Source organism: Mytilus edulis, chromosome 1, assembly GCF_963676685.1.
Source record: "Mytilus edulis chromosome 1, xbMytEdul2.2, whole genome shotgun sequence".
Classification (NCBI taxonomy): Eukaryota; Metazoa; Mollusca; class Bivalvia; order Mytilida; family Mytilidae; genus Mytilus; species Mytilus edulis.
The window spans coordinates 63,291,014-63,304,812 of record NC_092344.1 but is presented as its reverse complement, the minus strand read 5'-3'; the positions used below and the strand labels follow the sequence as shown (position 1 = coordinate 63,304,812).

General features: G+C 29.8%; 1 protein-coding gene across 4 annotated transcripts in view; it reads right to left on the bottom strand.

The window, feature by feature from the left end:
- LOC139486560 (thioredoxin reductase 1, cytoplasmic-like) overlaps window positions 1-9,907 on the bottom strand; it is a 29,584-nt gene extending 19,677 nt beyond the window's left edge. Inside the window, exons 1-4 of one of the 4 annotated variants that reach the window (XM_071271485.1) lie at window positions 9,654-9,907; window positions 5,022-5,189; window positions 3,938-3,998; window positions 2,925-3,011 (exon numbers count right to left, since the gene is read on the bottom strand). In XM_071271485.1, the coding sequence (XP_071127586.1) occupies window positions 2,925-3,011; window positions 3,938-3,998; window positions 5,022-5,129 (256 nt within the window). In that variant the 5' untranslated portion in view covers window positions 5,130-5,189; window positions 9,654-9,907. Of the gene's footprint in view, window positions 1-2,924; window positions 3,012-3,937; window positions 3,999-5,021; window positions 5,190-7,396; window positions 7,494-9,530 lie in introns of those variants that run through there. The other 3 variants (XM_071271492.1, XM_071271497.1, XM_071271504.1) reach the window with 3 other exon arrangements.
- Between the last annotated feature and the right edge of the window lie 3,892 nt (window positions 9,908-13,799).

The window sequence follows — 13,799 nt, the reverse complement described above, 5'->3', positions numbered from 1 at the left end:
CACCTTTTCATCTTGCTAATTACGGCATATATATTCTGTCAAGGCTAATAATGTTTGCTGCTCTAATTGCACGAGATAATAAGGTCGTATATTCCAATGACCTCAATAAAGGTTATTGGTATTAAGTAATTTACTGAAACAAATAATAATCAGCTGAGAGTTCTATCAGTCATTTTAGTCATTAAAAGCAATTTGATGTTCAATCTAATGGTATGAAAGGTGGATGATTAAAGACCTACCTACAGAAAAAATGTAATCAAGTTGAATCAAAATGAGGCTGATATATAACCATATTAATCAGCATGATCAAAACTGAATATTGATCAATCTTATGTACTAAAATGCCCTAAAAGTCAGTTTTCTAAGTACATGGAAAAAAAAATTTGTTAAGCCTTTTTCTAAATTCATTTTTTGTAGATGCTACCCGAACATTGAAGAACCATTATGGATGGAAATGAAAAATTGATTAAATGTTAAATGGTTGGATTGCTCGGAATTTGAATTAATAAGAGGAAGATGATCTATAATTTAAGTTTTTATTAAACAAAATATGTAAAAATATAATAACTTTGAAACTGCTCTAAAAACTAAGTTTAAACTTCAATATCAACTAAGAAGCAGGCAGTTTATAAAAATTTAAAAACTGAGTGCACATTGATGGTAATGCAAGTCATAATTTCAAAACTGCAGAAAGTAAAATTCAATTCAAGAGTACAATTTATATTGTGTAAAAAATATTTTGTGATATCTGTCAAGATTCTGGGACGAAAATATAAAGAACACCTATAAGATTTTTAAAAGGGCTCTTTCTTATTTACTATAAGTCCAGCATAAAAACTACATATATATATATAAGGAGAAATGATTACATCTGAAATATAGCTTTTACATTAAACATTCATGGTACCAAGGGAAGACCTTCAGAAGTACAGCGAATTCATTATTATTCATTATTATTCGTTGGATACCAATTTTTGTGGGTTTCGTGGATACAGGTGAACCACGAATTTAAATGTTCAACGAATAACATATTTTCAATAGGCTTTGTATACCAAAATTTTAAGCAAAAAACGAAATCAAATATCCTCCAACATGCAAAAAATGTATACCCACGAAAATAAATGAATCCACAGTATATAACTGTACTTATATCTTTTGACCTCTTTTACAATTTATGAAAAACTAATATGACAAAAGTGAACCAATGACAACCACTGAAATACAGGCTCCTGATGTGGGACAGTCACATAAGCATGATATGGAATGGGAGCTGAGAATGGATGATTAAAGTGTAAATTATATAAATTCGAGATATTTTTTTTGCAATTTAACAAATTTCTTTGAAATATAAATGTTATTCAATGCTAAGTATTGAAACCTCAGCTAGTATTCAATCAATCTTTTATCCTTTTTTATGGCGTAGAGCTAGAAAATTACCTTTGATGATACAATAAACCAATCAGCAAGGCAGCCATTGTCCATAGGTTTTTCATGGCTTTCCATGTAAATCTTTTAAAATCTTTTTTTTTTTTTTTTTAACACTTTACAATCACTTCAAATTTGTTTAGCTGAATTTCAATCAATTGCACTTACAGTAGATAAGAATATTGATTAATATCTTGAACAATTTGAAGAGAAAACTAAAATATAATTCTGATTATTGGATAATCGTTATTATTGATATTCGGCTGTTTTCAGCTCTTTGGGCGAGTTGTTGACTCTTTCACACATTCCCCATTTCCATTCTCAATTTTATTAAAGGCAACATTATTTATTTTTCATTGTTTGGTATTGCAACTTTATTGCATATAAAAGCAGGCAACAGGTGAAATTTCATCTTTAAATTTTTGTCTTTCAATCAGAAAAACAGGCAGAGTAAACAAGCTTGTAAAATTGCTTTAAGTTGTGTAGGGGACTCAGTAATATTTCCTAGCCCATAAGGGATAGTGATAGCTTTTTCAGAATTTACTCCACTTTCTAACCCTGCCCAAAATCCTACATACACAGTTAACTGAATATAATATTCATAAATTAATTTGAATAGATGTGTCATGAACGTTTACTTTTTTTGCTCTCTTTATAAACCTATGGCCACTAGTCATGCTAGTGCTTTTATGTATTTCAACAAGCAGTGAATACAAAATTCTCAAAAAACTCATTTTCACCGTAATGTAAACTTATTTCATCTTTTTCTATACCTGATTCATCCCTCAGTTTGGGAAATTATGTTCAGAAGGCACTGCTTCTGTATTTTTATTTTATCAATTACACTGTTCATATACACTGACCTAAATAGGGTAAAAAAAACCTTGACTGCCCTAATCCTGCTTTTTTGTGTTCTGATAAAAAATGTTGGGAAAAAGGGATGATCATGATAAACATGATAAATAATGAATAAAACATCCCTGACCCTGGTTGAGTAAGAGTTCTTTTTTTATATCTTACAAAAGTGTTGTTCATTCCAAGTCACCTAAAGGTGCACATTGAAGTACAAATTCTTACAAGTTTGAAAGGTAAGACAGCTATAAATAAGACTAAGATTTGTGATTTTGAATGGAAGCTAAATTAAAGGTTCATAGATTTCTACCTGGAATAGAAGAAAAATTTATCAAAGGTGAAGGGAAGATAACTCATGTTATATTGATTCCAATTCCAACTACGATTGCATCTGACTCACAAAAGTAGACCCCCAGCTAAGGGCTATTCCACTGACAATTTGCAATATCAAAATAATGTGACCTTTCTCAGGGCTGTTCCAAAAATAAAAGTAATAAATGTATTAGGGGTGGGGTGGAATGGTAGGAAGGTACTTTTTATTTGACCCTACTATGCATATTTTTTACTAGATATTTCTTTTAAATAACCCCCCCCCCTTTTTAACAATTAATCAGGATTCTGCTGCTGAGTTAATTGCAAATACATACCTAGATGTTTGGAGTTGATATATATATTTGGTACAGTTTTTTGTCCAGAAACTTCCAGCAAGGCATTCTGTAAATCTGCACCATTTGCTGAAATGAAGACAATACTGAACAATATTTATACAATTAAGAAAGAGGTGAAACAAATGGAGAATGTGTTCATAGGACATGTAGGACAAAGATGATACCCCCTCTTGCATATATATATTATAAAGGGCCATAACAAAGTGTTGCCCCCCCCCCCCCCCCCCATCAAATTTATCTGTGTCTTATGGTATTGATAATGAGCATTATGTATAACTATAAGTTTCATAACATTTGATTGAGGTAAACTAAAGTAAGATCATTAGATGGAAACTAATTTTGGGATGAAGTGAAGGATGAACATGGGTAACATTTCATCTCCCATCTCCCAGACATGTTTCAAACAGACAAATTCCATACAAGGTATTCAAATACAAAATATTGCGATTCTTTCATGCATCTCAGGCCCGTAGCCAGGAATTTCCAAGGGGGGGTTATTTGGAGCCACAAACTCGACTTTAACAGTCACAATTTGAACAGAACGTTGACTTTAACAGTGTTTATTTGTTTTCAAGGGGGGGTTCGTCCGAACCCCTCGAACCCCCCTATCTACGGGTATGCATCTTAATAGCTACTGATCAATCCTGGATTACATTTTTTCAGAAATATCATCAGATCTAACTAAATGTATTTTCTAAGTCTATGCATTCATGGTATTGAGATTATGTTGCTGATATTATTTTTTTTATTTTTTATTGAAAATTTCTAGTTTCAAGAAAATAAAATTGTAAATTAGGCATCTTAAAGACAGAAAAACATCTGTTTGAATTTTAGTACATTTGTGTACTGTCAAATATAAACACTTTCAGGACTGGAGATTAAAAACCCCTGAAGGCCTCAGGGAAACTTTATTTGTTAAAGGTCATATGTTTGTACAATGTATTTTAAAAGTATACACAAATGTATATATGTATATATATATATTTACTTACAGATCTGGTCCAGCTCTAATACTTGAAATTCTACATTGAGATTTTTAAATAGGTCTTTTATCTGTTCAAAAAAGAAATTAGAAATAAAATAATTTTATTTTTTATGTAGAAATGGTGAAATTTAGAACCTTCATCATGTTCATAGCATCATGTCACACCATTTGCATATATCTATAGAAACATAGCTGATCTTTTTGGACTTATTTCACTGTATGTTCTGCTTCCATGGCTAAGAACCTTTTGCTTTCGAACCGACCAATATAAAAAGGGAGAGGGTTGAGTACACATATAAACTACTGTAGCTTATGAGAGTAAAAAGTTTAGTAAGTGGTGGTTTTAACTAATTTTTCAGCATTTTTGTGTATAGCAGATTTTGATTCACAATGTTTTCATACTTGTTGCTAATTAAAAAGATTGACAAATGGTATCACCAGCCCAGTTGTCAGAACTTCTGTGTTGACATGAATTTTCATTGATATGGTCATAAGTATAAATTAACTGTTTACAAAATTTTGAATTAAATTCAAAGGCTTTTCTACCCAAGGAATAGATTACCTTAGCTGTATTTGGCAAAACTTTGAGGAATTTTTGGTGCTCAATACTATTCAACTAATTACTTCTTACATTAAAATTGGGCTTTTTAACTTTTTTTTATTTGCGCGTCTGTAAATGAAATGCACATCTGGCACATATACAAAATTTCAATGCTGGTATCTATGACATTGTATGATGAGTTAATTGAAAACCAGAACAAAAATTCTGTAACAAAATAATATTTCATAATTTCAAATATTTTTTTTTAATTTCTATCCATTCTTTTATTATTACATGTATTAAATTTTTAGTCAAATGTAATCAGAATTGTCAATAACCTATGTTTTTTTTTTTCCCTATTATACTGCATAATCAAAATATCAATAAAATATAAAGCTACCAAAAAATTTAATAGGCAAACATTCACTTATCATGCTTATTACTAAAAGTATTTTTTTAAAACGGACTAAACATCATAATAAAGAGCCTGCCAAAATGACCATTTATTAATTGTAAAATAAAAATTAATTTAAAGGAATTTAAATCTTACCTTCTTACAAAATGGACATGTTGTTTTACTAAACATCATCACTTTATTCTTCGATATGTAATCTTCAACTTGAGCCTTCGGGCTGCCATTTTGTGTAATTGGCGGCATCTTTGCCAAAACCTGGGACAACGGAGAACCTTGTCGCTTTATCTTGATTTTTCAGTGAATCTGAAGAGGAAATTTTGCATTCTTTTAATTTATTTAAGATGATACATTCTTGCTTGATCATTTTGTTTGTCTCTGTACAATTTTCATATATGTAATTGTGTTATCGTACATGTCGTATATATACTGTTATGAATGATATGAATATTCTTTCATGGAAAAACTTCATAACTTCTTAATTGAATACAAAAAATCTGACAAAATTCAAAGTCAGCATTGTGTTATTTATATCTTAATCATTATAAAAACAAACAAATTTATGTAAAAAAACACATTTACCATGGCACAATAACACAATGACAGGTTGTACAAGTGCAGAGCCAAGTTATATAAAACAATGAAATATGTAACAAAGAATCACAAACAGGCATATAGACAAAGCATATTGTAAAAATGAAAGATAAGAATACAAAAATGATCATAGAACAATAACACAATGATGTGATTTATAAGTACAGGGCCACGTCATATGTAACAAAGAAACACAAAATATACAACAAAAGAGATATTTCAACTTTGCTATCACAAACTTCCCTTTCATAGATAGCAATGTTATTCTTCTTTGTGTTCTTCCTGTACACTTGAAAACTTGTATGGTTTAAGAGACTTCAAAATGTTCTATCGATTAAAATGCTTAATTTAACAAGTAAAACCATACACAAATGCACAAACACATTTAGTTCTTTTAAAATCAGCATTATATCATTATTTTTAAAATCAACATTAGACTGTATTTTCAGCCTTCTTTTGGTTTTGTCTATAAAGCAATGTTGTAAATAGAACAAAAACATAAAAACATAGACATGATAGATACATAAACTTAAACTGTTGAAAATATTATTCATCTTTAAAACATGTACAACATGTTCAAACAACAAGAGCTGCAAGCTTGATATTCTAACTAATTGAGATAAAATTGTTCTTTCTTTTTATCATACCTATGGTATGATGATTTAAAATACTAGCAGACCTCTCACAAATCTTCATTTCAAACAATTTTTAAAATGAAACTTCACGAAAGTGTTGCTTGTGTTGTTAAGTTTTTTTAATTAACAGTATTTTACAGCTGTAATGATCTTCCCCCATATTTGCTTGCAAAGAATTCTGATCAAGTCCCCTCTCTCTCAGCATTTTGCTAAGTGTGGAGGTTTAAAAATGGTTATATCTAGTTTTAACAACTTTCATGAAGCAGAAACCGAAATTATACATGACAAATTCAGGGTTCTCGCTAAGGAATTTTGAAGGTGAGGCCACAATTAAAAATATTTTGGTTTGCCCAAACCCTACCCTAAGGTTGAGACAGTGGGAAGGTATGTAGGTATTTTCTTTTTTTTTCAACAAAAATAAATTGTAGTATCTTTGGTTTATAAGTCTTCATGGCTATCCGATTAAAAAAAAACTTCTTCAAATCAGGACATAAAAGAATTTGAGTAGGCAGCTTTTTTCTAAGTAGGTAGCGTTTGGGAAAACAAACCTATTCTTTTTTATGGCCTGAGTCCAGGGACTCGTCATTTTTAGCCATGATGAGTCCAACAGCAAAGAGAAAATATTTTATGGCAAATTATAATGGAATATTTTAGTCTCCATTTCCTAACAGAGCAATGAAATGACTTTAAATTCAGATCATTTTTAAACTTTTGCTATAAAATGATGATATTTGTGTTTAACTGTGCTCAGTCTATACAAAATATTTCAATCTTGATGCATCTGTGGACTCGCAAGTTTTGAAAATGGTGAGTCCAGACAGATTTTGATGAGTCCAGGACTCATGGACTCGCCTTAGTGAGAACCCTGAATGACATTTCAACATTCATGACATTAACCTTACCCAAAACTCAAAGGAATTAAGAACTTTAAAATTGGCATAAATTACTTCCTCTGTCATGACTGTTTTCTACAATCAGCATGTGCATGATGTGGTAATAATTGTTTAAATATATTAATTTTCTGCTTTGGCCAAACAAAAAAGAATTTGTGTTTACTCAAATTACTGCCACATGCTGAAAAAAAACCAGGGTAGGTACTGTATCTATTTTTTTGACATTGAGTCTATGCATGCTTATGGGAGCAATATTGTGACTTTAACAGTGCTTTATAAAAAATTGCAAAAATACTTTAGAGCAAGAGATAAAAATTAGGGTAGGTAGGTGTACAGCAAACACACATACTTTGTTTTTGCCAATTATCCTTGACTAGTGAAGATGACCTACCCCAGCTTCATGTGGTTTAGCCAGCACATTTTTACCATGATTTTCAAATATATATATGTTTTGTTTCTTACTTCCTTGTTAAAGTTATAGGTCATATGCATCCTGTTAACCAATAAATTGATTAATCATGTTAACATGCAGGCTATCTCACAATGACATTTCAGATTTATCTAATAAATTATAAAATTGAGAATGGATTAGAACATTTCTTCTACACATTTAAACAGTCAGTCAGGGGTACTACTTGTACAAGTGTATTTTATTTACCTGAAGAAGTAAAAAAAAATATACACATATAAGTAAATAAATAATGTTTGAATAATCTCCCCTTAATTTTCTAAAAAATTTACTTGTATAAGTAAATTTTTCTTACAATCCCACAAAAATCCTCAAGTTTTGAGATGTAAAATCATGCCTTTAATGATTTTTCCCAGGTTTGCTCAAATTTTTTCATTGAAGTTCAATATTTCATCTCATTAATTCATCAAAGAAACTGATTGAGCAAAGATCTTGTATATTTGTGCAAGGCAACCAAAAATTGCTCCTATGGGGCTTGTAAATGAGCAGTGTTATGAAGATAACAGATAAATGGGATTTTCATTGTCCATGAAATTACACTTAAATGATTAGTAAAGAGTAAAGACATCTGTAAAGGGTACACAATTTAAATTTCTATTAGAGCAAAGAAATCTTAAAAATTCAAGAAAAGAAGAATGATTTTTTTACTTATACAAGTAAAAAATTCTGAATGCCTAGTCCCATAACTCAGCCAATTTTTTTTTTTACCTATACAAGTAAATAAAATTCACTTGTATAAGTATCCTACAAATTTACTTATATGTGTATATTTTTTTTTTACTTCTTTAAGTAAATAAAATACACTTGTACAAGTAGTACCCCTGACTGACAGTCATGAATTTTGCCTGTATTTGTTTATTTGTCAAATAAATATGCTTCAATGACATTTTTGTCCAACTTCTGTATTGTACCTTCGATATTCGTTCACTTAGATACACGAAATAGCTGAAACTTGTAAACCAATACATTTTCTTAAAAATCAACACTAGCTTGTACTGCATTATATGTTACAGTATTCATTCATACCAATTTTCAACAAATTAAGTCATCTCGCAAGCCTCCAGATTTTTTGGAAAATTAGGTGTTCACCCCCAAAACCGGTTTGGCAACAACATAAAAATTGGAAGTTTTATACAAATTTTCACAGTGTGTATATGTTAAGTATGTTTAAATAATTACATTTGATGTATGTTTCATTATAATACGTTATTCTGATTGGCTAACTGCACAACACGTGCTATTCCTGAAACAATTGTACTAGACAATAACAGTTATCATTCATGATGACACGAGGTCCCACAATAAAGTGCACAGGTAAATTAAATGAAAACTTGATAAAAATCGTGTTTTCATGATTCTAGCTAAAAAAAAAGTAATTATAAGTATTGAATGCTTCATTTTGTAACTTTATAGGGTTGTAAAAGCGTTGACCGTGCGCACTTCCGCGCTTCATACAAAATGTACTTCGGTCAACGCTTTTACACCCCAATAAATTTACAAAAAGCAGCATTCAATTCTTAAATGAACATATTTTTCCATAGTTTTTGACTTTATTCTTTATAGGTTGAAAAATACAGACAAAGTTCAGCTGAATATGAAGTGTCCTATATTTTGACTTTAGTGGAACCTTCATTAACCCATTAAATTTCTTTTTTCAATTTTATTTCACAATCCTACTCCTATTCCTAGCTGAAATTCAGTTTGTCAGTTTTTATATATCACCCTATCTTATCTTTAAAATATTTTTTAATCAAAACAACATTGGGGAAGATCTTATTATAATAGAAGTGTCAAAAACAGGTCACATTTTTGAAGTTTTGTTCAATATGCCAAAACATATTGTCCATGGTCGTTCGGTGATTAGTGAAATCATTCGGAGTATCTTTTGAGTTGTCGATCTTTATAATGATCCACCAAATTTCTTTCATGAAGTTTCTTATCTGTATTCACTGAAATAGTGTGATGATCCTTGAATTACACATTTTTCTCTCTTGTTATTGTCATGCATATTTTCAGAAAGTAGATATTTAAAACTGAAATAACTTTTTGAACGCACCTCCCCCTTTTCCACTTTGAAGGTTTAGTCATATTCCAACTCAAATTTGAGCTTGAAATGCCAGTGTACTCACCTTCAATATTATCAAATTGTTCAACCACATCTATAATTTACCATTCATACCTTTAAAACTAGTGAAAGGATTTTATAACAACTGTTAGTCCTTCACATGTGATCCGATATTTTACCCTCTCTTTTCATGACGTCACAAAATAATTTGCAAGTCACTTTTAGGGAGAGGCTACAGACGGGTCCGGATTTCTCTCCATTTATTCTTTTCTGACTTTTTAATAAGGGCACTTGTCTCCTAAAATATACTTATATTTTTGGTTAATATTTTTCACAGACAATTAATGCATGTGCTTCTTTTAAAAATGAGAAATCATACATCATGGTACTATTTATAAATATGTAGCTGACATTGCACAAGGTCTTTGACTGTTAATGATGACTTTGTGTTTACACTAAATCCATGGTTGAACGTTGGATGTGTACTGCATGATTGATATCTAAGTCTTCGATACCTATTTTTTTTACTATTGGTTTTGAACTCGGTGAGCTTTCAGTAGCTATATACGTGTACTCTCAGATCTGATCATTTATAAATATAAATATATATGACATATCGTCGATATATGCCAATTTTCATTTTGTCATTTATTTCAAAAACTATCTACTGAGATAGGTAAAACTGTAAACAGTAAAAAGGATCATCCTCACAAGATCTAAGCTCCATACAAAAATGTCACTATGGTCAGAACTACAAAAATGCAAAAAAATAACTGATTGAATAACTGTAAAATGTGTATTTAGATGATAGCAATATTATATGCCAGGTACGCACGAGTTTTCTCTCTTTTTTTATTTCACAAACGGAATAAAGAAATATAGATTTAAATGTTAGACATTCACTTAAATACAATAAGACATAGAAAGGGGGTCAATGACCCGAGTATATGATATACAAATCAGTAGTGTACAAATATTTTATTGGCACAAACACAATCACAATAATTTACAAAGGCCCATAATTCAGTGCATTATAACTATGGATACAGCATAGTTAAATATGTTATAATTAAGAAGCTAAAATCTCGTTTCTATAATGTGTAACAAAAACATGTTTAATAATAATATTGAATGCTGGTCTTCATCCATACATTTCATTTTTAAAAAGCTGAATATTCTTAATTTGGAGGTGAAGCTCAACTTTTTTATCAAGTCAGTTAAGCAAAAACTTTGTAATAGTTTTGTAAAATTTGGAACACAAAAAGAACAGATACACAAAGTGGTTAATTACATACTTATTTCAAACTTAAAACTTGTTTTTCAAAAGAAATGTATCTATCTTTACACAATTTTCAATTGAGAAGTGTCAGATGTAAAATTAGAATCAGTGCACATGATCTCAAAATAGAAAGAGACAGGTATAAAACATTATATATAGAAAGAGACTAAAGGCTTTGTAAAAAATGTACTCTAAATCTGGTTGAAGATGAACTACATTTTATAACTAGTTGTCCAGCTACAAAAATGATAGGGAGATATTTTTCAACGAGATAAACTGTATTTGTCCTAATTTTATACATCTTTCAAATGAGGCAATTTGTTTGGTTAGTTACTAATGAAAATGTGTCTGTACTTTAATATTTAGGGAGCTATATTATTACGAAATGTTAATTAATGTATGTAATGACAATGATAATTGTAATGATTTTATGGTTCTGATCCTGCCTGGAATTAAATGTATATGATTTTTATAGCATGAAGATAATAACATCTGTCTGAACTTTTTTTTAATGTTTCATTTTAGTTTATAAAAATGTTTTTCTGTTACAAATCATGATGTATTGTTTTATGTGTACATGTTATGCTGCCCATCAAGGGCCCTTGATTGGAATAATAAATATTCTTATTCTTATACACCACTGAGACATTTATATATATAAGAACTAGTCACTTTCAAGACTGTTAAAGAATTACTATTAATGCAACTATTAATATTTAGCTGATTTTCACTACAACATGTAGGAAGTATATTTAATATAATATTTTTAAAGTTAATTCTGTAGTTAGGATAATTATCACATTTCAGTAAAAAGTGATTTTCATCTTCGACCTCACCCGATTTACATACATTACAAACTCGTTCATCGGTGGGTAAACTAAACTAAACTAAACTAAACTAAACTAAACTAAATCCCTTAATTATATAACTTAAAAGTTTGCCGTTAGTGACGACTGAATGCATAGACCATAAAGAAAACTAAACTAGCTATGTTTGTAGTAACTATGAATAGATAGTTGAAATAAATTATGATTTTAATAGGAAAAGGGGATTTCGCCTTTCGCGTTTTCTAGGTGCAATTTAAATTTGGCTGAGTTTCTGTTTCCTACATCTGATTCTTTAAAATTTGTAATAAATCATAACGTGTTCAATCATTGTAAAATGTAATTACAAAAAGCAGAGACATTCCAAGTTGTATTACTTATGTCTATGTCTCTGCGCCAAAGATTTAACAAAACGCGAATGTTCTTACCTCAGCGAGAGTCTTGCAATGACTTGCATTTAATTTTGACAAATGCTGAATTACTTTAGTTTTAATTTATTAATGCAATTTCGATCTAGGTTTGCGACCACGATTGCATTTATTATATATATTTAGGACAAAATGTAGGATATGTATATGAAATGACGCATTGTTTCTATTTATTGACCCCGGAAATATTGGTACAAATATATGTGTTTTATATCTAGACTAGTCTAACTTCGATTTTGTTATCGAATCCGGGTTCGTAGCTTATTAAATATTTACACAGTTTATATGTAAACGGGTTTATTTATACTGTAATTTTTCTTCAAGTTGTTGTATAAGCTTGGTCTTTTTGTAGGAAATACTACTTACTGTATCAATAATAATTGTTTCATAAAAAAATTAAACCAACCCTTCTTCTTATAGGAGGATTGTGTGCTTTTTAATAAAAATAAAACGACTCGGAGTGTAAACATCTTGAGACGAGTCACGTAGAAAGGAATTATTTTATGATTCAGTCGAAAATTACTATTCCTGCATGTGTATGCAAAGGGAAAATAGTAATATAACGGTTGGTTATGATTAAGAAAACTTTAATCTTCAGAAGCAGTACTTAGTGAAAATGCCTGCTGTATTAAAATAATTACATAACATGACATGGAATCAGAGCATGCACAACAACAAAAAAACACACACACAAAAAACAAACTTCGGAACCGCACCTTTGTTGCTTTTAATATATATATATATGTAACAGTGATTTTGTATAATCAGTGATTATGTAGAATCCCTAAAATTCTAAGGGATTATGTAGAATCACTGGTCAGTTCAGGGATTATATTTATAAACACTAACATTTTCAGGGATTATGTAGAATCACTAAAAAAAATATGTCAGAGATTATACATAATAACTGAAACATTGAAATGATGAATCTGTTTTATTTATGTAGAAAATGAATAAACGTTAAATAATTCATTCAAAAATTATCACTTTAAAACATCTTTATATATAAACATAAATTGTAAAACGTAAAGTACAATAAATTAAAATGATATTGTCAATACATTAAAATGTTAGGCATGTTAGGAACATAATACTTAAATATTAAGCACAATAAATTAAAATGTCGAGAACAATTATATTTCAAAAACAATAATCTATTTTTACAAGCTATTACACATTTTCCCTGCTTTTCTACATTCACATCTATTTTAGTCGCATCTGTTTTTACCACAACACCCACATTTAAAAAAAAAACCTGTCCTTCACATATCGAATCAGATGTTATTACACGTGTACTAAAGAGAAATACAGTTTTCAGAACAAATTGAAACATCTGATCGAGGTACCAAATAAAGAGGCTCTCGAGATTATACTTTTGTTTTAGAATTATATCAGATACTGCTATAATTATTCGTTCTGTCTGGTTTTCTATACATTTAGTTGTGTCAGTTTTCTCAGTTAGAAGTCTTGTTCACTTGAACACAAAATACATGCACAAAACAGACGTTCCATAACCTTCTCAGTCACCATTTGTTTTACCACAAATAACATGCATGTCGATTTACAATGAGAAATTTTTTGTCATAGGAATTGGTAAACCATGATGGACTTAAAATTAAGTAGATGATAAGCTTATCAACTAAAAATAATTGTCTATGTGAATTATATTCTTTGCTAACAATAGGTTTACTGACAACAAGTTCCAAATTTGATCAAAATAATAATATAC